The sequence below is a fragment of the Struthio camelus genome, chromosome 9 (assembly GCF_040807025.1).
Source record: "Struthio camelus isolate bStrCam1 chromosome 9, bStrCam1.hap1, whole genome shotgun sequence".
Taxonomy (NCBI): domain Eukaryota; kingdom Metazoa; phylum Chordata; class Aves; order Struthioniformes; family Struthionidae; genus Struthio; species Struthio camelus.
This window is the reverse complement of record NC_090950.1, coordinates 21,463,574-21,489,652: the sequence shown is the minus strand read 5'-3', so window position 1 is coordinate 21,489,652 and position 26,079 is coordinate 21,463,574. Positions and strand designations below refer to the sequence as shown.

At 43.9% G+C, this 26,079-nt stretch overlaps 1 protein-coding gene across 3 annotated transcripts; it reads left to right on the top strand.

Annotated features, from left to right (window-relative positions):
* The first annotated feature begins 10 nt into the window (after positions 1-10).
* On the top strand, positions 11-24,716 carry IQCG (IQ motif containing G). 3 transcript variants are annotated; one of them, XM_068953913.1, is made up of 10 exons: positions 11-57; positions 4,687-4,834; positions 8,413-8,657; positions 9,923-10,051; positions 11,831-11,912; positions 19,262-19,423; positions 20,775-20,849; positions 22,411-22,542; positions 23,818-23,919; positions 24,461-24,716. In XM_068953913.1, the coding sequence occupies exons 1-10, from the start codon at positions 26-28 to the stop codon at positions 24,602-24,604; spliced, it is 1,251 nt and encodes a 416-aa protein (XP_068810014.1). In that variant the 5' UTR covers positions 11-25; the 3' UTR covers positions 24,605-24,716. The 3 variants fall into 3 exon arrangements, with proteins under 3 accessions (XP_068810014.1, XP_009680455.1, XP_068810013.1); XM_009682160.2 differs by having other exon boundaries at positions 54-298; XM_068953912.1 differs by lacking the exon at positions 9,923-10,051 and having other exon boundaries at positions 54-298.
* Positions 24,717-26,079: the final 1,363 nt, after the last annotated feature.

The window sequence follows — 26,079 nt, the reverse complement described above, 5'->3', positions numbered from 1 at the left end:
CCCCAAAAGGTCCCCGGCGGTCACCATGGAGACGGACGCCGCGGGCGCGAAGCCCCGGTGAGCGGCGGGCCGGGCCGAGGGGGCCGTCACCGCCGCGCCGGGCCGGGCCGGGGGCCATCTCGGCGTCCGCTGTACCCGCCTGTCACCTTGCTGGCGGGGAACCGCCACGCCTGTGAAGTCTCACGTTGCGGTGTTTTACCGAATAAGAGCAGACGTGAGCGCGTACTTACCTGTTTCCGCGCGTCGGCGTCGTTCCCGGCTGCTTTCTGCCGCTTCCCTCGCAGGGCCAGGCATTCAGGTGCGTCTACAGAGCGCTTTAAGGGATGCGGGAACCTAATTCCCGTTTCAAATGTACCCTCGCCACCCTGCCTTGCATTGCAACTTTGCTCCGAAGTGTCTTAAACTGCACCTGAGCCTGTGCCCTCCGTGCTTGTATGACGCAGTTAACCTTGGTAACTAAACCTGGTGTCATCTCGTCACCTCGTCAGCCGGGCTCTGAGGGCTCCAACCTGGGCTGAGGAAGTGGATCCTGATCCCGTGAGAAAACTGAGTCTGTCTGCACTTTGCTGGGCCAGGGTAGCAGCACGCCATGCCTTGTGAGCGTGCATAAGCAGGGATCTTTCTTAGACAGATAAAATGGCTGGGGAGGAGGAGCGGAGAGGGGAGGGGGTGTTTTGACTCTCCCAATTCCTGTGTTGGCTTCTGCTTGAAGGAAGAGGCAGCAAGCCCAGTAATGCTCGGTGACCTACTTACTAGGAGCAAAGAGCCTGCTAGGAACCTCTCTGGTCAGAGAAAGGACACGATCCCTGCTTCGAGGGGAACAAACCAACTGTCCAAACACTCACTTTTCCAACAGTACTGATGCCACAACCAATAAATGTTCCCTAACTCTGGTCTTCTCCTGTCCCATACAGATTAAGTCCCATAATAGAGCTAAGAGTAGCACCACGTCTTTTATTCTTTGCACTTAGTTCTAGCGTCTCATCGGTACAGTCTCAGAGAGCAGGAGCTGAAAATGTTTTTCTACAGTCGGAACAAAGCCTGGATGGCATCTCAAAGCCAAAACCAAGATTACTTTAATTTATCAAGTTTTATTTTCTCTTTTTTCAAACGAGCAACTTATTTTCTAACATTTGTAGTAGTAGAGTTTAGTAAGACCACAGCGGCTTTGCTCGCCTAATAGACGTTGTTCTAGAAAAGCTAAGATATGCTGTATGGTCCAGTTCTGCCACTGTGGGAACTCAGAGGTTTCACTTTGACAGTATGTTTGCAAAACAGAGCTAAAGGAGATGTGACATTCTCAGCTTTGAATTTTCTCAGTGGAATTCATCCGTATTGCTACTTCTTAACTGACTAAAGAGGATGCTGCAGAAATGCTGCCTAAAAGCCTACTGTCTTTGCAGCCTTTTCAGTTTATCAGGCAGCAGGATGGGAGAAATGTACATGCAGGGCTCTCACACAGCAGAGGGAGTTACAATTCCCCAAGGAAGGAACAGTAGGCCAGACTTTTTATACAGTTGTTTTTAAAATTATTTCTTGATATGTTTTTCTTTTTCTTTAGAACAGCAGGGAAAGAATGTCAGCCTAAACTCTTGGGGGAAGCTCAGTCTTCCACATACCTCTTTTTCGTTAATAGAGTTTAACGAAGGAGTTGAGCAAAGTACAGTGATTTAGGTCAATGTCAGTGACTGAATCAGGATGGTCTGTGGGCACTGCATTCATGCTAAAATCTAGTGAGAGCAGCTCACTATTTGCAGTGTTTCTAAATGCCCCAGACAGTGGTTTCCTTCTCACTTCCAAGTCAACATAAGCCCAGGCAGAGCTTACTGGCTTGGCACAAGCATCTGCTGAGTATACGGATATAAGAGGAAATATATAGGAGGAGCAAATAGGAGGCTTTAAAGAAACATTACATTCCAGCTGTGTGATTTCTTAAAACACATAAATATCTTGAGTTAATTCTCTCCTGGACAGAAGTTGCTGATGGGGTACAGGAAAAGCCATTGCATCCTCCGCTGTTTCCAAATAAGTCACTTTTTCCTATGAGAGCTGCAAGTGTTATTTCTTCTTTCAAAAATGTTGTTGTAATCATTTGTCACAGCTCTCTCAAGAAATCTGTTTTCTCCAAATTTTTATCATTCGGGCTGAACATGTAAGAGACTATTCTCATGTTGTTTAGACCTGAAATATCATGATTTCTTTTTAAAAAAAGGTAAAACAAATTTACATAACAATTAACTAGTGCCTGTTAACTGTAAAGAGACTGTCTGACTTTCTCTGTGTAAAAATACTTAACTCAGATGAACTTGCATCTCCATTTCTACTATTAATGCCAAGTGTGAAAAGAAAAGTGACGTTTATTACTGTTATACAGATTATTAGCTACCTTTAGTTAATCATTTTATCAGATTCCTATCTCAAGCTGTAGCACATTTCTTATAATCCAGAGAAAGGAGAGAAAAAAATCTCAGAAGCAAAGGGAGGAAATCACTTCCTAAGTTAAAGGTCACAATCAAAAGCCCTAAAGAGTGAGATTAGTTATTTAAATAAATATAAGTAGTACAGGAAGGATAGTAAGCCTATTGAAAGTATTTGGAATCACTCCTTTGCTGTTACCTTTTCTGCCATGGTTTTAGCAAGGTTCTTAAAATAGTTTAGGGTGCCTCTGCCATTATCTTGATCTTTCTGAAAGTTAGAAACCTCATCGTAACTGCCTGGCTAAGTGTATTCATGAGGAAATCATACTCCTTTGACCTTGTAACAGTATTATCTTTTAACTTAAATAGCTCTGTCCCTCCCTAGTATCTGCCCTTCAAATATATTTACAGAGAGTAATCACACTCCTCAAGTCGTTTAACCTCTTGTAAAACAGATTCTCCGTTCCTCCAATCACCCCACTAGTCTTCCTCTGTCTCTGCATGTTTTTGAACACAAATGACTAGAAACACGCGCAGTGCCTTATCTGAGTTTAGTGGTGTCTTATACAGTGGCACTGATATTTCTTCCTATCTGCTGAAAATACCAGGCCTGCTACCTCATAGACTGCTCTTTGCATTATTCATGGTTCCTCACATTGGAGTCATGCCATCCTGAGCCCTCTCTTCTACCGCATGCTCCCCACCTCATAGCAGAGATTCTTGTAAGAAACCTTAAATGGAAGACTGTATACCTGGTAGTCTTGCATTCTGAGATATTGCTCAATTGATCGAAGAAACGGGACTATGCCAAAAATGGGACTATACTGCGAGAAACAGGGACATCAAGAAATAAATATATTGAAATATGAAGTTTTTTGCATTGTTCTACCTGTTGTGACAATAATGGATACCTAATAGATCTGAACTGAGAAGTGACACTTATTTTCTGCCTGAGTGAAATTAATTTCCTGTTCAAATTGCAAATTACTGTATTTTCTTCAAAAAATAAAAGGATGACAACAAATGGTAATGGTAACAGTTTCTGAGATGTTACAGTAAATATGCATTTTTTTCAAGCACTTGGAAAGCTGCTTCAGAAAAATCACGAATTCTCTGTGATCCAGAGTGTGCTTGCATCTAAACCTCTTTAATTTTCATAGGATATAGCCGTGTCTTATCCTGTTAATCATGTTGACAGGCATTGTCTGATGCATTTCTTTGGTATGCTTACAGATTGGACTGTAATATTCTGCAGACCTAGAATGTGTTTATTCAAGGGTTTTACAGATGGCACAAATCCAGCTGTAGGTATAGCAGCCAAATGAAGGTTTTATGAGTAGATGATGATGCTTCTATTGCAATGACATTCAGAATCTCACTCCTATTCCAGTTGTGGTAGGTGCTGTACAAGAAATCTCTGTCTTGTGAGTATAGGGCCTGGAGGACTTGTATAATGGCTTAACACAACTCATAAAAAACCTCAAATAATTTCTCAAATTTTTTGTGTACGTGTTTTCTAATGCATTTTTTCTAAATCAAGAGAGTGAAAATGGACCCATTTCACTTTGATAAATAGTGAATCTCCACCATTCCCCACATGCACTCTCACACTGTTGCATTTGCAAGCAAGGCAAGGGGATGCCTAAGTGCACATTAGAGCAGTTTCACATCCAAATTGCAAATTTTTAAAAAGCAGAAGTTTAAAGATAGTTTGCTCAGCCCAGATATTGTTTTTTGTCTGGCTTTCAAAGTGCTAAGCTGACAACAATTCCTCCTGATCAGAATGGGACCATTAAAAGGTTAAGGCTGTGCAGTACCAATGAGGAATGACTGGAGGAAGAGGAAAGGTTCACCATCTGAGGTTTTACAAAAGTTTTTTTTTTTTTTAAGTCAGCTTCATTTTGTTGTTTCCCAAAGAACAAAGTCCAGCATGAAGCACTACTCCACCTTGAGCTGATTGGTGAGGTCACCTCACCCAATTTGTGTGTTCCATATTTGCTCCCTTCTCAGCCTCTCTACCCAGACTTACTGTAGGAGGGACCAGGACCTACTTTGTTCTGTGAAAGCTCAACTTTCCCACTGCCCTGAATGCAGCCATCAGCAGAGCATGGCTTCTCTTATAAACAGTGTATGAAAGGCTATAAACAAAGCTAGGGAAGTATGTGAAAGGCTACAAAAAAGGCTATTTCAGGTCTACATTTAGTTTGAACTACTGTTAGTAACACCATACTGTCTTTCTCATGGCATCTATTGTCTTTGCTCCTTTTAGCAAGAACACAGAGACTAAAGAAATGGAAAAATTCACTCATCTGGAAGCTCTGCTGTTTACTGCTGTGCTGGAGAATTGTGTTGATCAGCTCTCAATTCTGGGATATATCATGCCGGTTTCATATGAGGGCAGGACAGACATCAGCCATGTATGTGCCTCTATCCTCACTCTTTAAAAAATATCTTTCATTTTTCTTCATTTAGTTTTATGTCTTAACGTCTATCAGCACTTTTTAAAAATAAACTCAGATATTTTCTCTGCAAACTGCTCTGTGACCTTTTGATGAAGAAATGCAATAAAAATGCACACATGACCTAGTTTAATATTTATAGTGCAGCCCACTGAGAAGTCTTTGTCAAGACTGATGCAAATGACCTTAGTGAGTCAAGATAAGGTTCCTGAGCTTACAATTTTAAAATCTAGGCAGTTAGATGACATGCAAAGCATTAGGGAGAAGGAAAAAAAAAAACGCATCTAGGCTCTTGCATAAATACACAGTTATGTTAAAAGCACAAAAGAACAGGATCTTTAAAAGTACTCAAAACCTAGCTCCTCTAGTCCCCTCTAATCTAGACTAGTCCCTCATAGTTTAGAGTTCATTGTCTGTGGAGACAATGAAGTTAGAAAAATTCCACTTCAAAATGTGTTACTGTCTACCCATTCTCAATTGCCATTATTAAGTAGTTGATTTCTAATAGTCACCACAGCTAAGCAGGTTTGGGCAGAGGTATAAAGGACAGAGAAGAAGCCCTGGAGCTCAGGTAGAGGTTTGATGCTGTGAAGGTAGGTGTCATGATATTTCTAGTCACTGTTGAAGTACATGATAAGTGTAGGAAATAGGACAGGACCATCCTGGGGTAAATGGTTCTAAGATCTGTTCTCATGTATCGACTTTTAAGTGAGGTAGCAATCAGTTTCTAGGTTGAGCATTTTTTAAAACTTTCTTTATAAAATGAACCGGAAATAGAAAAAATTATGTGACCATGGTAGGAATAAGTGACTGGGATCTGGGTTATCGCATCCAATGCTGTTCACTATGTCTAACATACCGCCTGAGAACGCAAGAGTAGGAGTAAAACAATATTCAGTCTTCTGCATGCTTCCTTTCCTTACTACCTTCTTTTCAATAAATCCATCACAAAGCTGCAGAAGCTGATGATACAGTGAATTCAGGGCATGAACAGTCCTTAAACTGTGCAATAGAGGGCACTGCGCCCCTTAAGAGATTACTGTGAGCTGGGCTTACCTGTTTCAATAGGGCGCATTTCCCTCACAGAAACTCTAATGTGTCAGCAGCAAGCACACACAGAAAGAGCATATATACCTAGGATGATAGGAGTTGTTCTCCAGACACATGGACTCAGATTGACAGGCCTGCTAAAGGTGCACTCAAAAGATAAAGAAAACCACTTAATTTTTCTCTTCAGGCACAGATACTCTTGTTTTCAAGTCATCTCTTTAAACACACTTTTCTCATAGATTATAAGTCACAGTTGTATCCTTAAAGCTGCCCAAAAAAAAGGAAAAAAAAATCAAGAGGGAAGCAAATTAGAGACTAAAAACGTGACTCAAGGAAGGTACATGCTAACTCCAGTGCTCTGTAATTTGCCACTCCGCCCTGATCCTCTGCTTACATTTGGCTGTTATCAATGTATTTGCAAAAGACCTATATTTGCAAAAGCAACTTGCATGCTGTTGGAGCTCTGTCACTCAGACAGATTGATGACACTTTCATAGACTGACATTTCACATATTGACATTTTAAATTTCAGTTAATGACGTTTTTGAGCGAGTTAGTCACAGTGCTGGCCAGCACTTCACTAGCTTTCTAAATCTGGAACTCTTGCAAACTGCTTCATGCAGTGCATCCTCCAGAAGAAGGCAGTCTCCATCTGCTGAATTTTGGGCAAAAGACTAGCAAAAGATTAGCAGCTAGAAGACTATGCTGAAGGGCACCATGTGCAATTTACAAACTCCTTGCTGTTTGATAGTTATTTCATAATTATTCATGTTTAAGTCCTTACCATTTACAGTCAATCCAGTTTATAGCCTGTCTTGAACTTTCTTAGAAATTATAAGGCATTGATCAGAGCATTCAAGGAGTTCATTGGCCAAAAATAGTTCTTTCTGAAGTACAGCCATTAACAGCAAACAGTTAATTAGGGGAAAAAAAAAAAGGAATTAAAACAATGTAATTTTCATTAGTCTGTATACTTTGCATGGGATTCATTTAATGTAAATTTAACTGTCCAGAAATTGAGCATATTGTAATCTAGACTCCCTCCTTAGCCAGCAGTGAGTCAGACACTTCCAGAGGCTGATTCATCCCATTCCTATCTAAGAGATGCCTGTCTAAGACAGTCAGCCCGAAGCAGCCCCTTGCAGTGCCCTGGGCACTGGCTGCATTGATTACAGCAGAGTCACAGACAGCTAATGGAGCCTGGCTTGAGAGGTAACTTCTTGGAAGTACCGCTGGTTTACGCAGTTACTGTCCTGACTGCTTGTTCCTACTGCGCCCTCCGTGCTGTGTTGGAACAAACATTTGTGTGGTTGTGGAGTGACCTGAACTGAGAACTGGTACAACTGAAAAATAATCTTTTTCTCCTTTTTGCTGGAAAATGTTTCAGTTCAGCCATTTCTCTGATCCATTTCACCATGCAGCCAGGGTGGGAGTGAGCAGCTGTGAACGAGGATAGGGCTGGTAGTGACTGCATTAGTTGGCTTCAGCAGTATACTGCTGTTAAGTGTGTAACCACCAGCTAAGATGACACACCAAAATATGAGATCCTTGCATGTGGGCAAGATGATTTTCTCTTGTAGTGCCCCAGTGTATATACTTGTACTCATACTCATAGCACATAGAGCAGAGACATTCCTAGAAGTGAGGCCTCAGTTGATTTACAACATGCTTTTGCTTTTTCAGAGTGGTTTTTTTTTTTTGGTCAAATCATACATGGCCATTAGCTATCTTTCCACACAGAAAAGACCTGACAGTATTTTGAATTTCCTCTTTGAATTCATGTTATATTGCCTCTGCTGTCACTCTCACAAAAAACAGCTAAGCAGATGGCTGATGTTTATCACTTATTTTCACACATCACAGCTCTTGTTATAACAATAATACTGTGGGCAAAGGTCTTGGTGACAGGCAGTGAGAAATGGCTAAGATGGAGAGAAGGCTGAGAGGAATCAGTCTAACCATCTTGTTTTAGTACTTAAAAGCTGATGCAAAGAAGGGAAGGAATAATTTTTTCTCTGTGTCTTTGGAGACTAGGACAAGAAGTCAGGGGCTTAAATACAGCCAAAGAGATTCAGAAAAAACCTTCTGATAGTAGAGAGCTGTGACATGCTGGAACTGACTAGAGGGTAGGTTGTCTCCAGCTGGAGGTCTTTATGAACATGCTTAGACAGATGTGTGCCAGCAGTGACACAGTCTGAGACATCATCTCTTGAGGCAGATGAACTGACCTTTTGAGGCCTTTTCTAGTCCTCTTTAGGATTTTTCATCCCATAAACTTTAATAAGCCTACACTGTCTGCTTAAATTAAAAAAGATAATTGTTTTTGCTGTTCTACTCTTTGTAGAATGTGATATACTATATCAACTGCTCTTAGTAGAGTTTCATTCTAGTTTATTATTAATTTAGGTTTTTCTTCCTCTCACAGAATTGCAGAGGGTTTATTTCTACTGCCCAGCATGCAAGCAGGTCTCTTTATTCCCTTTTAGATTGACAGCCAGGAAATGAAGGAAGTCACTGAGACCCAGAAGGAGCTGGACATTAAGTATCAAGAGCTTGTGTCATCAAGGCAAGGGAGTGGGGAAACAGTTACCTCCAAGTCTCTGAAAAGCACTGAACTCAAGCAGCAGCTGCAGAAAAGTGGGGATCTAGAAAGGCCCCATCATCTTTTCAATAGGACCGTGAAACACAGAGCTACGTCTGCAGATAATCTCAGAAAAGTTCAGGCCGACAGGTGAGTGAAGCACAAACGTGATGCTTTTAGCGGAAGATGCTCGGAGCTGTGTGTTCTTCATCTATCATCTCTTGAAAGCACAAATACAGGCTTCCCCCTCTCCCACTGCTGGTGTACCTCAGTCTTGGCCCAGGGGGACTATCTCTAAGGAGAGCAGTGAGGTCTAACTTCACAGGTCATTCACTGCTGGCCTTTGCTTGCCTCTGGAGGCCAAGTACTGACAATCAGTTCATTTCCTATGGAATCACAAAATATTACCAGTTGGTTGATAATGATTACTTGGGTGGAATTCAGACTGATGATCTTTCCAGTGTTCATCCTTGGAACCAGCCAGCGCTGATGCTCTAATGTCTCGAGTCGGGTTCCCCTAGCAAGTATACACAGGCAAAGCAGCATCTGAGCCTTGTGTCTGTAATTCAGTTATTCTGTAGGGCTCACATAGCCTCTATTGCAGTTAAAGCCATTCTCCTTTACAGAGCAGATACTGTATACAAAGGCCAAAGAGTTTCCCTCTTCTTTTTTTTTTTTTTTTTGGTAAACTTTATTTCTGCACCTAATCAAGTGCCTTGATTTATAGAAATACCAGTGGCCTTTGATTTAAAATACAGATTTGGGAGCTGAGCATTCAGCATGTGTTTTTCTGAAAGCTGGCTTCTGTCCTTTAATTTTATTTCAACAAAGGACTTAAAGAAAATCCACACAGAAATGAGGAAAATGCAGCTAAAATATAAATACCACATGCACCATGAAATTCAACAAGCTGGGTAAGCCTATGTATTTGTGAGGATCAGCTTAGGACTGTATTGGGATATTTTGGCACCCACTCCATACACACCCTCCTCTGCATCCCAGAGTCTCATATGCTTCCCATTCCCTCTCCCCTACCTTCATGTTCCCAGATCCACCTTGCTGTCATCACTACTACAGACCAGCTGCCCTTCCTCCTCATGGCAGCACAGCCTGGCACAGCATGGACATATTTGTGCCCCTTTGCCATTTTCTAGAATAGCGTTCAGGGCAGCTATGTTGTCCATTTTTAAATTATAAACTTCAACTAACTCCCAATATGGAGTTCCTCAGAAGTACAACTGGCAGGTACTATGGGCAAGGCACTCTTGGATTTGATAGGACATGAGAACAGAAATGGGATCTTCCATTTCTTCAGCTTTTTAGCTGTGAACAATAATGGATAACAATGCCAGTCACTATAATACCAGGATATGCCTATAAATTACTGTTGTGTTCCTTTTGGTTCTTCCTGGCAGGCAGTATGTGAGCAATGTAGTTACAAGCACTATGATAAAGATGCAGGATTCGGGAACGTTTAATAGCTTACCAGAAGCTAATGAGAGAGAGAAGGCAAAGAAGAGCAAGTTGCATGACCTCCTCATCAGGTTAGAGCTGTGTTCAGTACTTTCCTGCTTAACCGCTCAGAGCCAAAACCCATTACCCTTCAGTACATGCTGAAAAGGATCAGATACAGAAAAGAATACAGCTTTTTCCACCTGAAGTATTCTGACTACTTTACAAATTGCATTTCTTTCGTCTTCAGAGAGAAATAACTGATGGTTCTAATATTGGCCTCAGCTAGGAATTGCCTGGGCTTTGGCCACAGTAGACACCAGTGTCTGTGTTAATGCAAATGCCAGCTACGCACCAACTAAAGTGCAATGTTGATGTAGGAGTTCCCCGATCTTTAACTCCTGTCCCCAGGGAAAGCCAGAGCAGCAAGGAATTTGTTCAAACCAAGGCCAGCAACATATGGTTTTTAGGTTATGTGATGCCCAAGAGGATATGCTAACATGCTCCCTTTTCCCAGTAGCAGGGAGGGGCTGTCACAGATGGTGACAGAGCCAGTTGTTTTATTTAAGACTAATCCACCAGCCACTGAGCTATATAGATCCTCTTCTGTCCCCAGTCTTACAGGGTACAGATTTGTTATAATCTGAACTACAAACCAGTGACTCCTTAGCCCAGACTTCTGTGCACTAGGTTGTTTTTTTTCTTTAGCATGGGAAGTTCTGGGTCAATGCCTACCATGTCAGAAGGAATGGCAGCCATCGGAAAAGTACCTTTTACCATTTTAAACTACTTTGTTCTGGGGAGCAGCCTAGACCCATCATTCAGGGTAGACAGCAAAGCTGCTGCAAGTCATGATTTGCATGAGGCCGGCCTACTTCAGTTTCAAGAAAATAAAAAGCACTTCTTTGCCTGTCTGCATCAAGGCTTGTAGGGGAACAGCTCCAATGGTGGAGCATCCACATACCAAAAAAACAACCCCCCTCCCCAAAAAAAAACAAACACCAAAACCTCTGTTTTAAATTCTCAGATCTATCAAGGGATAGGAGTGCTGTAGGCTTCAGACCAAATCATAAGCATAGAAGCTTGAAAAAACACTGAGAGTGAAATAAGACAATGTAAGTCCTAGAATAGTCCTGCAGCAATTTTGTTTGAAATGGGTAAACATCTTGGTAGCTTTTTACCTTCACTCATATCCCTTGACGGATCTGAGAATTTGAGACACAGCTTTTTTTTTTTTTTTAAAGTATGTGAATTTTAAGTTTGATGTGGAAAAAAACCATTCTCCATACAGCTAATAAAACTTAACACAGTTTGGCACTGTCTGCTGACATGGGCATGCTTCTGCACAGAATCTGAGAGATTTTTGCCGGGAATGTAGAAACTGTCACTTAATGTTATCACTTAACGATCAACTATAACCTAATGTCATTCTTTGCTATATATCATCCTCGAGTCTACTCCAGGTTTTCAACAAGAACACGCCCTGGTTTTTGGTTCATTCTCCCTTTCTGTCCCATTCTCCTTGCTCAGTCTCTGCACCAGTTCTTTCTGGATTTACTTACCAAGTCACCAGCTTTCATGAGGAATCTGTTTCTGACGTCCAGATGTGCTGCCTCCCTGAGGCTCAGACTGAAGAGATTAATGTCTTTTTTGCTACCAAGCCATGGGAAGGCTTGTTTTTAAGAAGCAGGCCAAGCTTTGGTGTGCACTGTTTTAGTTCAGCTGTAACGAACTCTCTGGGTGAGCAGGATGAGTGGGGCAGCATTCAGCTAAGTGTAGCACTGTATCGGGAAACCAGAAGTTCCCTAAGTAAACAGCTCTTGTCTTTCTTGCTCTATTCAAATTGATTGTATTTTCCCATTTTCCTTCAGGGAGGAGGAAGGAAAGAAGGAGATAAAGTCCCTCCAGCAACAGCTGCAAGATGTCAAGAAAGAAACAGAAATGGAACTTCAGGTGAGATTACTTAACGCTGGGCCGCATGCCAGAAGGGAAGTGTGTTAGCAAGCTTGCCTCTGCTGCCTAGGAACTAGCACTCAGATGAGAGGACATGTGGCATATGTAACAAGCCGTCATTTAGGAAAATAGAAGCAGAACGACTGCAATCAATATCTGAATTCTGAATATGCTTGTTAATGACTTGAAGAGCACTGTCCAGTGGTTTACCACTGGGAGCTCAAAGTGCTTACAGTCGTGAGAGACTGTGATCAAATCAGAATATGCTGCTGGGAGTGGCAAAGCACTGGCATGTCTTGCTAGGCCTACTGCAATCAGTAAGGAAAAGGTTAGCTGAAGGCAGCAGTATCTAAGATACCGTGATACTTATTGACGTAGATATGAAACCTGGCACAGGAGAAAGTGTGAAGATGAGGGAGTGAGAAAGAAATAAAACGACAGAGGTGGACTAAGGTCAGGCCATATTTTTCTATCTGGAAATTTTGGAGAAAATTTCATGATTTTTGTATATTTGTCCAGGCTTCCCGGTATTGAAAAATCCCAAACATGGGAGCTCTACACAAGGGCAGATCAATGTTACTGCACATGTGCTGTAAACTTGATCTCTCTGGAAAGCTTCAGCCCTTCCGTCTGCATTATGCAAGTGGTCTGTGCATGCATGGTAAATGTGGGTCATTCTGGACATATCAATTTGTGCATTGCTGCACAAATGCAAATCAATTGAATGGCATATCCCTAGTCACTTCTTACCAGACAGTTCAGACTCCCGCAAGCGTGCTTTAGAGCACAAGCACACACAGTTCTGAACGGAAACATGCAAATACAGCCTAGCCCTGCTGAGACAGGGGAGAGCGTATGATAAAAAACAAGCAAAAGAAGGGCAGGTCCAGAGCTATACAGGGCTTGAAAGAGGGAACAAGAATGTGACACTTGGTTCAGTAGTGATTAAGAGGACAGCAAAGGCATCAGAAGAAATAATTGATATCATTGAATTTTGTCTTTGGGCAAAAGAGCAGACAGTAATCAAGCCAGGGTATAGTTGGCTACAGAGAGGAATTTTAAGCCACTGACGTGCTGGTGAAGTACAGTTTATAGAAGATGAAGGTTTTGTGTTGGCAGCCTAGATGCAAGTGTGGTGTAAAGTTTAATTGTAAATAACAGAATGGTTGTAAGAATGGAAAGGATCTGTTGGCACTGGAAACATATGCAGATATCTGTAGCTGAATAAACACCAGAACTCCAGAGGAAACACTGGAACAGCAGAGAAGAAAGGAGGAATGCACAGAATGAGAAAATAGATTTAGGTCAGTCATCTTCTACTAGCGGAGGTTCTGAAAATGCATAAAGTACACTGGGAATTGTAGCAGGGTGGAAAGAATGCTGGGAAAAAATGGTGGACATTAACAAATAGGAGAAAGGAGAGGAGTCATTGAAGGAAACATAAAGTTAACAAGTTAACTTGTTAACTCCAACTTGTTGTTGGAGATAAACCAGGAAAGAACAGTTGTGGGACCTGAAAGAGAAATGAAGGCTGATGGTTTTTTTCCTAAAGATTTGAACATTTTGAGCTTGGCAAAATATCTATGTAGAGGTCAAAGCCAGGACTGAAAAGGGGAGCTGCATACGTACCGCAATTTATACTTACCTACTGCCAATGGAAATGGGATGGCAGCCTATTTCTAGGCCCTGTAGGACAAACCAAAAGTCCCTTGACCTCTGTGTGGCAGTTAAGTGAAACAAGCTGAACAGTTTGTCAAACTCGGACTGTGTTTTGGCCATTCGCTTCTGCACGTTGTCCCTTCTCAGTCAGATGCTGATGGCTCCTGGGAGACTTCCTGTGCACAGCACAACCTGAAGGGGCAGTCCTGCTCTCCCACTCCCCAAGCTAATGAATAGGAAGAGGCACCTCTCCTTTTGTGCAGAGGTCCCAAAAGTATCTGTGCATGCAGCATATGTATCTGGTTCTATTTTGATGCCTTTCCAGGGACTGGTGTACTGGAGGCGGTAATCAACCCACTACCATCTCGCACTAGCAGCAACGTCCCAGCACTGCGCAGTCAGGCTTAACGTTCCTCGCCATCCTGCTCTGCACCTCTCCTAGCTCTTACGGTCATAGGAAGAGGCATGGGCCCAAAGCTGAGGGTGCTTTCTTCCTCTCTTCTCTTAGTACCTTCTGCTAATTTGGTTCTTGCTTTTTGCCTCATCAGGTGTGATCTGCACTCATGTGGGATTTTGTTTTTAATGTTTCCAGGTTAAAAGTCTGTCTCTGGGCTTCCTTATAGTTTCACCTTTGATAACAAATCAAAGACGAGACTACTTTCAAGAACTGCTTTCCTCCTGAGCCAACAGTAATGGTGTCTCACTGTCTTCCAAGGGAGAATAATTTCTATTCACTTCATATGGGATTTTCCCATAGGCAGTTTTACAGACACTTGCATGATTTGTCATCTTGCCAACTAATTAAGAACAAAACCAAAGCTTGCTGATTTTGGAGTACTTTGAACAACAATAATATACAGACCTTTAGACAAAAGCCTACATGGTTGTCTCCAGTCTAGTGGATAAGAAAACAAAAGCAAGTAAATCTAATCATGGAACCAGAAAAACACGGTCATTGTTTCACATGTTGCTTGTATGTTTGTATGTTCAGCCTTGCTAGCTCTTAGTGCGATGCTGATTACTGCTGTATTCACCTGCTCAGCTCATTTTTCTTTTTTTTCCTAATGAAACGCAAATGCTAAGTGTTCTTATATATTTCGTTTTCTTTCCTTTTGGAAAATGCTGATCTCTCTAAAGGAGCTGAAATTAACAGGCTGGATTTGTTCATTCCCCTCTGTGTGTGCAGGAGCGTCACTGATAGCTGTGTAATTTGGCTGCAGGAGTTCTGTTTGCTGCTCCAGTGCTCGTTTTCTAGCTTGCACAAAAATACTCACCTTCTCAGGTTTCCTGAACAAGTGATGACAGTCTGTACAGCTTTTGAAACATGTTCATATCATACAAGATTATCTAGGTAAACATAAAAATTTAGGAAATGTAAACGTCCAAACTCCTGCTTATATTAAGTCACTATAGGTTTAGTGGTATGCTCATGTCATACATGTATGCAAGTTATGGTATCACTTTAGAAAAATCAGTAGTATTGCAGGCTATATACCAGATAGAAAACCAAGATAGTACACAAAGGTCCAGTGAAAAAGGGTCCTTAACTTTTATTCTATATGAGCTCTCATAACATTCCCAGCTGCCCCATACTAGCGTGCCATTCTGTAGTGCTTTTAGCAGTGTGATATGTTTGTTCTCTCAACCCCTCCCAGGGGCACAAGTGCGTGCAACGAAGTATTGTGGGAGAATGTTTTTAACACAAATACCCATACATTGCTACATGCTCATGCTGGAGAAATGTATCTGGCAGTTATGGCAGAAAGTGTGAGATTTGTGATTGTCCTGAGCTCCTGGGGGACTTGATTCCACTGTTCTGTGTTATAGTTCCTAAATTTTTGTGATTATAGTCTTTTAGCCCATCTCACAGAGTAACAGTTTCTTGAATTTAATTTCCCAATTTGGGGGTTGAGGGTTTTTTTTTTTTTTTTTAGATCAAGAAATAATCTAGAATTTCATGGCGCTCGCAAGCTCTGCTGGCTTTGCTGTAAAAGTTTATAATTTCCTTAAAACAATAATTATGCACTCTCATTATTATGGCACATCTGGCCAGGCATACCCACGGCATTTTGGTGACAGCTCAGTGTGCTGCAGGGGACAGTCTTTCATCACGAGTCAGGGTGCACAAGGTCCCCCTCTGCACCGCTAGCAGCGCGTTAGCCTTAAGCAGTGCAGAGGCAATTCAGCAGGAACCCACAGCCGATGCAGTAGATCCAAACCCGACACGATTTTTGACAAGGATGTCGCTGCCCACAGGGCCTGTTGGCACTGCCAGCAAACCGCCTCACACGTGGCAAAGCTCACTCCTGCAGCTGTTGGGAGTGGGGGTGAGCTAGCAGAGGGCTGCGGAAGTTGTTATATCAGGAGGTTGGGTGAACTTTCAGTCCTTGGCTGAAGCATTTCTAGGGGCTGTGCAGCGCAGGGATGTTCTAGCACCCACGACAGAGATACAGATTGAAGCGCTCTGTAAGGCTGCACGATTTGGTTTCAGGGGAAGCAAGTCCGGACTGCAGCAGGTGTGTAGATCTAAGCATATCTTCAGGCTTTGCACACTGAGATATTGCAGCTCCCAGCGCAAAGAGTGGTGCTGCTACGCACGCAGTGTGGAAGCAAGGAGGGCAGGCAGCAGGGCTCTCTGCGGTGTGCCTCTCTCCAGGCTTGCTAGCTGCCTGCCTGAGGCCCAAAACCCGGTCTCCTCCCAGTACTTGCGACATGGAGGGCTCTGGGTACACTGGTGGCAGCAGGGGGGTTTATTTGACTGCTGCTGGTTACGTACAGGAATGCCACAGACTGCTTACTCCTGCTTGTTAGTTTTGTAACCAGCTGTATTTTAAGTGACTGTAAATACTAATTGCTGTGGAAGGGCTGAGAGATCTAGGTGGCACTTGCAAGAGAGATAAATCAAAGTAAATGAAAACACGAGTGTGCATGCCCTCTCCAGCTGTGTACAGTTGCTTTTGCAGCCAAACATCATCTGTGGGGCCGAATCCTATGGCACTAGATAAGAGCAGCAGACAAGCCTTTGAGACTATGTCTGCAAGCTGAGAGATCAGAGAGGACAAGCTTGCTTACCTGCTTGCAGAGCAGACTGGCTCTTGATGACTATTTCCTGGGTTTCCTGGGTTTTGATGTTGGCTTCTGCCAGCAATGTGATAGTTTTGGACACACGATGTGTGATTTTGCCTCTTTGGTTTGGCAGATTCAAAGCTGAAATCATCCCAAATGAGCAGCCCTGAGGTTTATTGCATTAGCTATGAAAACACGCTGTGTCCTGGTTGGTCCTTTTGCTCTGATAAATCAGAATGAATAAATACTAGCTCATTTTCCCAGGGCCTGCCTCTGAAGTTCAGGGAACAACATATTCCACAGATGGTGCCTACAGGTTGTGGGTGGCAGCTGTATATATTACCAGCAACCTAATATCCAATGTGCCCAATCACATCCTGGAGCCCAAGCTCCATCAGCTGGGCTGCAGTAGCTGCCCACTTGCCTACAGTTGACTTTCCCTCTCCAAGTGAAATATGCTGCCATAAACCACCAGTGGGATTTTGCATTTCATTCCCATCTGCTTTGGATTGTGTAACCAAGCCCCCAGACTCCTCACTTTTAGCAAAGATGTTTTACAATACCACAGACCAAATCCAAACCACAAACATGCCACACAACAAAGAAAACAAACAGAGCAGATGGGGCTCCCATCCCAGCTGAAGCCTGGGGCTCTGGAATCAAAAGCACTTTTTCCTCTACTTTATCAAAATATGAAAAAGAAAATAACATGGTAAAGTTTTCGTGCTCTCCCCCACCTCCCTAATTTGTGAGTACTTGGTAGATTAGGTTGAACCCTTCTTTTCTGACCTGTTTTGAAATCCTTAGCAGATAGCAGTAACACACTGATATCAGGAGTGCTTGGATTGTTGAGCCTCAGTGCCACAACAAATATGTGTTTTTCATTAGTATCTCCCCAGTCTCTGCCAGCTCAATTTAGACATGATTCCACCACCGCACAGGAAGCCAGTCTCACAGAAAGTGGTACAGTCCCCTCCCATGTCTAGCAATCAGGAATACAACACTGCCCATCACCCCCACCAAAATGTCACACCAAGGAAAATAAAGATTTCCAGAACACTTTAATGGGGCATAAATAGGTCACGGCTGTAGTTTGTCTGCAGTCATATGATGATATGGCTGTAAAATAATATCTGATCTTGGAAACCTTCAAAAAATTTCGAATGCATGACTTTTAAACCCATGAAAGAACACCAGCCAAGGCCCCTAGTTGTCCTGAGCCTTATAAATGCACTTTACTCTTCCTAACTATGTCCGACAAGGGGTGCGGAGGGAAGGATTTTCCTTTTAACTGTTCCAAACTCTTCTGAAAAGAAAACCTTTCCAAATGAGTCATGCTGCATTGGCTTTTAAACCCAGCACTATTGAGCTGGCTTTTTCCTGTGGCATTTTTCCATGTTTACACAGCTAAGGAATGCAAGGGTGCTTCAAGAGACAAGCTATATGGGCTTCAAAACATTTAAATGCCAGCACTTTGGTATTTCATCTTCAGCTGCAAAGTTCAGCTGATGAATGTCAAACTTGTCATAGCATGACAGGGAAGCAAAGAGACAGGCTCTAATGCAGCAATCGAAGGCAAATGGCATTAGGAGCCAAACCAGATGCATTAAGATTGGGCTTGCGTAATTGCATAGGAGAGTTTGATGACCTTTTTGACTCTTAATGCAAAGTCTGGTGTTTTTCATTTTACAGGCAGTTCTTCCAAGTTCCAGTCCTAGATTAATGAACTTCTATCTGTTACTCAAATTAATTAAAAAGGAGTAAATGAAACAACAACCCCAACGAAGCAAATGCACTTTGCTTCCTGAGTGCACTCAAAAAGCGTGACAAAGAGGGGACACGCTGGCTCAGGATTCTTGCCTGTGAGGGAGCTCCTGGAGACATGACTGCCCCAGGAAACCTCAGCTCGACTGCAGACAAGGTGTGAGGAGAGGCTCAGAGCTTATAGCCAGCTTTTCCTTGGCGCTCCTGTCTCCTTACTCACCCTGGGTGTATGCCTTTGTAGCAAAATGGGCCTCATCTACCTGATAAGATTTCAAGAAAGAACAGTCCACACATATGAGCAAGTCAAGATGAGATTTCCACCAGCTCCTAAGTTTGTGTTTGCACAGTTGGTGCATAACTAGAAAAAACTAATCCAAGGATTGGAGCATATTTCAGGAAATCAAACCCTGGCATACCCAGGACTGAGGCATCATCTTCCTGTTACAGATGCTCATGACATGCCTGAGCTCAAAGAGGCAGCCCAATCCAAGTGGTTAGCAAAGCCTCGCGTTAGACAACTGAAGCTGTGGGACTACTCACATGCTTTTAATAAAAAAGCATGACTTCTTCAAATCTGCTCCTGGACCAGAGGCCTGGTTTCTTCTGTCACTCTGTTCATCACTCCCTCTTTTTCAGAGGTCATCGCGCCTCACTGATGGGTTTATTGCTTTCTGTATGGGTTACAAATTAAACTTCCCTTTGAAGCATGGGTTGAAATGGGGCATCACTCAGGGAAAGTGTGAAGCCTATATCCTTTGATTCTTCTAGCTGAGTTTATGAGGGAGTGAAGAGAATAAGAAATGGTGAGCTGAGCTCAGGCTCTGGAGTTGCTTTTGTGCTTTTTCTGCCTCCTCCATTAGGAACGAAGTAATATAATTGCCTTACTCAGTGACCAGCTCCAAGAGATGAAGGCCAAAACAGACATGGAGAGCGGCTATGTGAAGAAAAACACAGAGCTCCAGGTCCATCAAACCCAGAAGAAGTGCAGCAATGCAGAGAATGACCTGGACAAGGAAACTAAGGTAAGCCCTTCCCCCATGGCCTCTACTGGAAGGAATCTCTAGCTAGTAAGGCCAGAATCAACTCTCAGCAGGTTGTCTGTAGCTGAGGACAGAAGGACTCAGCACTGTACTGGGAACAGGCCCTGTCCCAGCATGATCCTCCTTTCCTAGGGTTCTAGCAATGCTTTAGTTTGTCTGATGCCTCATTTTTACATCACATCATCCTCTTTTCTTTAAAACCACAAACATCCTCACCCCTTATAATTACAGAGCTATCAGCTGAAGTGTGGTGAGCGTAGCTCACAAGCAATGTTTCTTCAGATCTGTAGGGAGGGGAATGTACAGTGGACAAAAAACAAATGAAAAAACAGGGCTGGTGTTTGGCCCCGTCACAGGGGAGTGGCTGTCTTGGGTGCTGTCTGTGGGTTTAGATGATGGCAGGATGTTGCCTGGCCATTGGAACCATCATGTGGATAGAGTGATTTCTGCATCAGACCCCAAACAGGAAAAATTAGGCTCAGGACTTATTTTTTTGTTCCTTTAAAACATGATTTAAGGTGATCTGGATTTTTTTTTGTTTAATAAAAGTTTTCTTCCTGTTCATTTTTAATGCTGAAAATTCATCCTCCCCTTCCATTTTAGAACTTCCCAGCGGCAGGAGAGCTTGGGAAGGAAGCAGGAAGCAGGATGGTGGGGCCATTTCCGATCCCTTGCATTTATGTGAATTATGAGCATTTCATGTACATTTCATGTACTGGCAGCGCTGAGATAAGCAGCCCGAGTCGTCCCTCTGTCCCCAGATGCCCTTTCTGTTGTCCATCACAGTCACCAATGCAGCTGCTTGAATTGTAGCAGGAAACTCCGCCAGGTTAGAAATGATAATCTCTCTCTATGACTCTGCAAACAGCTGAACTATATGGATGGCGGGGCTGCAGGAGACAGAGGCTTGAGGCTGGGTCTGCTTAAACTAATACAGTTGTCAAAAGAAACATTCATGTAACCACGTCCAAAGGGTGGAGTTACAAGACTGTTTCTTTAGCAACCTAAGCAGCCCTAGTTCCCAGAATTGCCCAGCATATTATGCTAGTAGAGCTGTTTGTGTAGCCACAAGGTGAACTGGACTAGAAAACTTTTTTGCAGAAGTCCTTTTTGGGCTGATCAAGGTCTGATCTAGTTGGCCCTTCTTCAGGGATGGCCCAGGGGCAAGGACTGCCTACGTCATTTGTCACTAGGGAAAATATCTGCGGGCTACACAAAGCACACCTGCATGCTTGCTCACCAGCTCAGCTCCTCAGCTCTCAGCAGCATGTGTGCTTGCCTGTATATATGCACTAACAGTGTCCCTGGCATTTTCTGTCTCTGCTGATCACAGAAGCTGAGGAGCAAAAAAGATGAGGAGATTAGAGTCCACGTGGAGATTGAAAATTTCCTCAGGCAACAACAGATGGTACGTGTGACTGTTTTCTGTTACTGCTTAAAATAGCAACCAATAAAAATTGCATCATCAAGTAGCGTCCAAAGAAAAAAAGTTATTGTTCCATCAAACTTACCAGGTTCATGATTGCTGCCATTAGAATTACTACTTGCCCTCAACTCTTAATTAACACAGCTCACTCAAATTTGGGATACATTTCCTTCAAATTATAATTCATATAATGATTAGTTTTGTTTATTCAAGTAGTTTGGATTTTCCCTCCCCAGATAGTTGTATTCAGGTAACTGGGATTTTGGTTAGACCTTTCTTTGCAATAGCTGAGACTTCCCGTGACTCCGTGAAGGGGGTTACTGCACAGAGTTAAGGCAGCAGCTTCATAGACCAGACGTTGCATAGACGTAGACGTTGCATACAAGGGGCATTAAGAAGGAAATGACAGAAATTGTCCACCCAATTTTGTCTTATTTTAATCTGAGAAAGAAACAGGGTTGGATACTTGCCAAGTCACAATTATTCCACCAGACTTCAGCTGCAAACAACTGTGCATGACTTTGTGCTGTTGATCAGAAGGTTCAGACAATTTTCCTGTCATTGAACAGCAGCACCCATTACAGTAAATTCTTTAATACTGGTAAGCATCTCACAAACCATATGACTGGAAGAAAGCTTGTATTGCTGCAGGATATCTAACATCACTGCCAGTGTGAAATTGAATAAAAGGGAGCTATTTTAAATGGAATTTAAGAGCAGAAGAGTGCTGTATCTTCAGAGCAATTAAACAGTGCTCTCCATATCCTAGAACCCTACTCTGATCAGAGAGTTTCAGAGCGAGGGGATTTCCAAGTACAGGTTATGGCCTTTTTGGCCTCTACCAGAAGGCAAACTACAAGCCTTTCCATACTCAAGCAGTATCTGGTTGCTTTGTAGTGGCCTGCATGGCCATGTCCTCCATCTTGCTTGTGTTCCCGGCTGTTACGCTGTAATGAGATTGGTACTTTTCCTCAGATTGTTTTTCTAGAAGTTAGGCACAAATGGGAGGAAGTCATCTGCCTGGCTGTTTCAGAAACACCTGCCCTCCTATTCACAACTGAGACGAAGCCAAGTTCACAGTCCCCTGGGACCTTATCTCTGGTGTGCTGAGTTTAATCTAGAAAGTTGCTAAGGAGTCATGCAAAGCTTTCTCACTGCCAAATTCTGTTCGTAACCCCCCTCCCCTATGTACACACACACACAGAATGGCTTCTAGTTGTTGCACAGGGATTGACTGTGCATAAAACTAACTCGTAATGTTTTGCCATTCTTCATGCAGCTCAGAAAGCCCAACCCTGTCTCTCTTCATCCCCAATCCAGTGCTTTGGCTTCCATTGTGACCCCCAAGGAGGGGACTGCAAGCCATCAGTAATTCACCACTAGTCCTAGTGTTTTGATCCTGTCAAGGCTTAGGAGGAAACATTTCCCATGCAAAATTAATGGGACACTTACCACCATCCTGAAACCAGGCCAGATAACAATAGCAAACCTTTCCCCTGTGCATTCCCTGTACCATGCTGAGCACCACTCTGTCCCTGAGCAGAAGGTGGAAGAGAAGCTGGAATACTGGATGGACAAGTATGAAAAGGACACAGAAGCTAAAGACCAGGAACTGAACACCCTAAAAGAATCAAAGGCAAACAACTTGGAAATGCTGCAGAGACTTGCCAGTGAGGTAAGGCATCAGGAGCATCTCAGTGCTCAGCCATGCAAAACTGCATCCTGGCTTTTTCCTACCCTCATTCTCTTCATTCATTCAGATAACATACAAGGACCACGGAAAAAAACATTTCAGTAACCTAGAAGTGTTGGATCGGATAGTGAGGACTGGTCCTGGGATGGCAGTCACAGAGTAGGAATCTTCCATTTGCGACCTGTAGCATCAAGGAAGGAAGAGGACGTTTTCCCTATAGCTATTTTCAAATACCAGCAAGTAATTAGAGAGCTATTGACAGCCTTTGTGAGGGGCAAAGACATACCGTCTCATCCTCACCTTGGTTTGTTGCCTTAGTCTGAACAAGCTTGCTCTTTCTAGCAACATTCAGATATCACAGGCTGTGACTGTGGGTTAATATGCATTTAAACGGGCCCTGCTACTGAAGAGGGCAGTTCTCATCCCTTTCTGAAGATGCATGTTCACAGCTGCACAGTGATCTGTTATCAGGGAACTGATTCACATTAAAAGCATTCCTACCCCACATCAGTTTCTGAGCTAACTGCCTAGCTTTGATCACAGCTATGCGGGCATAGCAGAGCAGGCAGCACGGGGCAGAAATAAGTGTCTAGAAAAAGGGGGTGCTTTAAAGCCAGAAGGAATTCACTTGTAATTATCCCTTTTTACCACTGAGTCTGCAATGCTGGGAGCGAGTTAGACGTTTCCCTGCTTGCGGGTTCATCTTTCAACGCGTACACTGTCGTCTTCATGTCCCAAGTGTTTCTTAACATCATCTGCTACTTAGCCTTGGGGGTGCAGGGAGGCTTCCACCAGCATCTGTTGCCTGAGAAGCCATCAGACACCCATTTCACACCACAGGATCAGAGGGATAATTATACTCGGGCCATGAGAGGCTTCAGTTTGGCAGCAGCTCTCACTGCCTTAGGACACTGATGGTGGTAATGAGCAACGTTTGCCATCTGGATTCAGGAAAGATCAAATGAAAGGTGGGGGGGGGGGGAGGAGGGAAGGCCTGACATTTACACATTACCCTTCAGCTGCCATGAAGCTCTTTGGTGCACAGGGTGGGGACCCAGACTGAAGCTCAGGGGACAGAGCAGCCCTGGCTGGGCTGTGAAAAGCAGGTAGCAGAGATGAGAGCAGGAAGTAGTCAGAGGTGAGGAATCCTTGCACCAGGCTCCAAATGAGCCCTACCTCCGGGCAGAGTAGGCCTTGAGGGCTGGCCCTGCAGTTTAGGGGATGTGTCTGCTGAGCCACCCCTGTGCTATCTTGCAGTGCCAGACATTTGAAGAAACCATCATCAGTGACCGGGTGGAAAAGGAGGCTGCGAGAAGACAACTAGAGCAGGATGCCCTGGAGCTGAAGAGCATCCTGAAGGTAAAGGGGAGCACAGCTGAGGCAGTGTTGCTCCAGCAGCAGTTTGGGGTCAATTATCTTCACCACAGGCTTCATTCAGGTAGAAAATGTCCTGAGAAAGCTGGTGTGGGGTGGCACAAGCAAGGGACAGATAAAGCCTGCCCCCTTCTGTTGGGGCAGACACAAGGCCAGCAGCTACCTGAAGAAGGTTTAAGAAGGGAATTAAAGGGGAAAGCCAGGCTCCTCGAATGATTTGGAACTGCCCCTCACACCAACCCCACTGCATGGGCAACACAGGAAAGAGGGTCACAGGGCAATTCCCTTCTCACCTCCTGGTCACCAGGAATAGATGCCCTCAGAGCAGACCATACACAAACAACTTCAGCAAAACCAGCATAGGCCCAACTGCTGCTGCATGGGCCAGGGGTTCCCTCCTGACCGGGGGAGCAGAGGAGAGATGCTGTGGCCATTGCGCTGTACCTGGTACCCCAGCAACCGACTTCCCAGGCCATGCCAGTGAGCAGCACTAGCTAAGACCTTTCTTTCTCTCTCCTGCTTCCAGCTGCAAGCCTGGTGGAGAGGTACAATGGTCCGCAGAAATCTTGGCTGCTACAAGGACCTAAAGGAGACTCTAGAGAGGCAGCCGTCAAAGGAGAAAGGCAAAGGGAAAAAGGACAAATATGGAGCAAAGAAAAAGAAACGATAAGTAAAGAAACCTGGCCCCAGAGGTGCTCCAAGGCTCAGTAAGTCCAGTCTGCTGCTGGGCAGGGTGCTGTTGTCAGTGTGTCCAACAGGACAAAATAAAGCATGTAACAGAGCTCGGGCTGTTCCGAGGAATTCGGATTATGACAGACACAGTTAAGGTGAAGCTCCGTTAACTCAAAATCGTGAAGCTACCTTTGTACTGCAGAGATGCTATTTCCCTAGTAGTAAGGGGAAGGGCATCTAAGCAGTGGGAAACATATATCCCCTAAACTTCTTTTCAGAAACATTGCAGCTAGTGGGGTGTAATCCTGTTAATAGCCCAGTAATTCACCTGCGCTGAATACACTGCACTGCGAACCTCCCTCACTCTCCCCATGCATCAGCTGTGGTGAAAGTGCTTCATGTTTGCTGTGGCTCTGGCAGCTCCAAGTAAGGCACGGTAGCCAGGTCACCCAAACCTAGGCCCAGGCAGCACTTTCCTTGATGTCAATGCCAGGGTTAGATCAGCAGGGAGAAAACTGCTGACAATTCACAGTGTAAACAAGGGGGCAGCCAGAGCCTGCAGGTTTCCATTCCCACAGTCCTGCAAAGTATCAGCATGTAGACAGTGCTATTTCTGAATGCCTTCATACAGAGGCAGCAACAACAGAAAAGGCCAGCCAGCCGCGCTGCCCAGGGAAGGCTTCTGTCAGAGAGCCATAGCCACCACCCTGGCCCAGATCTCTGTGCAGTGAGATGAGCTGGTAGGCCAGGAGCGAAGGCGGCGGGAAGCATCGCACCCTTTTGTTAACTAAGAGGGGAGCCCTTTCTCCTGACACTACTGTCAAGCACCTCCAGGTTTGTGCCCAAAGCAAGGTAAACCCAGCAGCTGAGCTGGATGGTTTCCGATACTCCCACACAGAAGAAACAGCTAAACCATACAAACTCTGCTGTGTTCTCTGTGACCAGCATGTGCTTTATCAGAGGCACTATCCCATCCAAAAGTCCTCACATCCAAGCTGAACGGTGCCAGAAGTTAAATTCAAGCAAAAGGACTGAAATTGCAAGCAGAAAGTGTTTGGCTCAGAACTCTGTCTGAATGGAAGGAAAGGGGCTGGTGCCTGACTATCAGGCTGGGTGGATTGTCAAGGGAGTACTGAAATTTCAGACACTTTAGACAGACTCGAGTTGAAAGCATTGATATTACCACTGGAATATTGCTGGTTAGCTTAAACCAGAACGTGTGCCCATTCAGAGCACTGATACCAAAGCAGAAAACACATTCACTTGCTTTCCGTGGTCCCCACATTGTGGTAAGAACAGGGATTAGTCTGGTCTGCTGCTTGCAGGAGCCAAGCTAAGACTATGCTTACATCGCATGTCTGCACCATGGCTCCTTATTGCAGTAGGCGCCTCATAGCAACCACTGGAGTTATGTTCCTAATTTTAACTCTTCCTTTTCATTCACTCCCTGACTTTTTTGATATGTTTCATTTA

Excerpts from the sequence above, each read along its gene's own strand:
- IQCG (XM_068953913.1), top strand. The coding sequence starts at position 26 with ATGGAGACGGACGCCGCGGGCGCGAAGCCCCG. Across the intron at positions 19,424-20,774 it reads ACCTGGACAAGGAAACTAAG|AAGCTGAGGAGCAAAAAAGA; the intron begins GTAAGCCCTTCC and ends TGCTGATCACAG. Across the intron at positions 22,543-23,817 it reads TGCAGAGACTTGCCAGTGAG|TGCCAGACATTTGAAGAAAC; the intron begins GTAAGGCATCAG and ends GCTATCTTGCAG.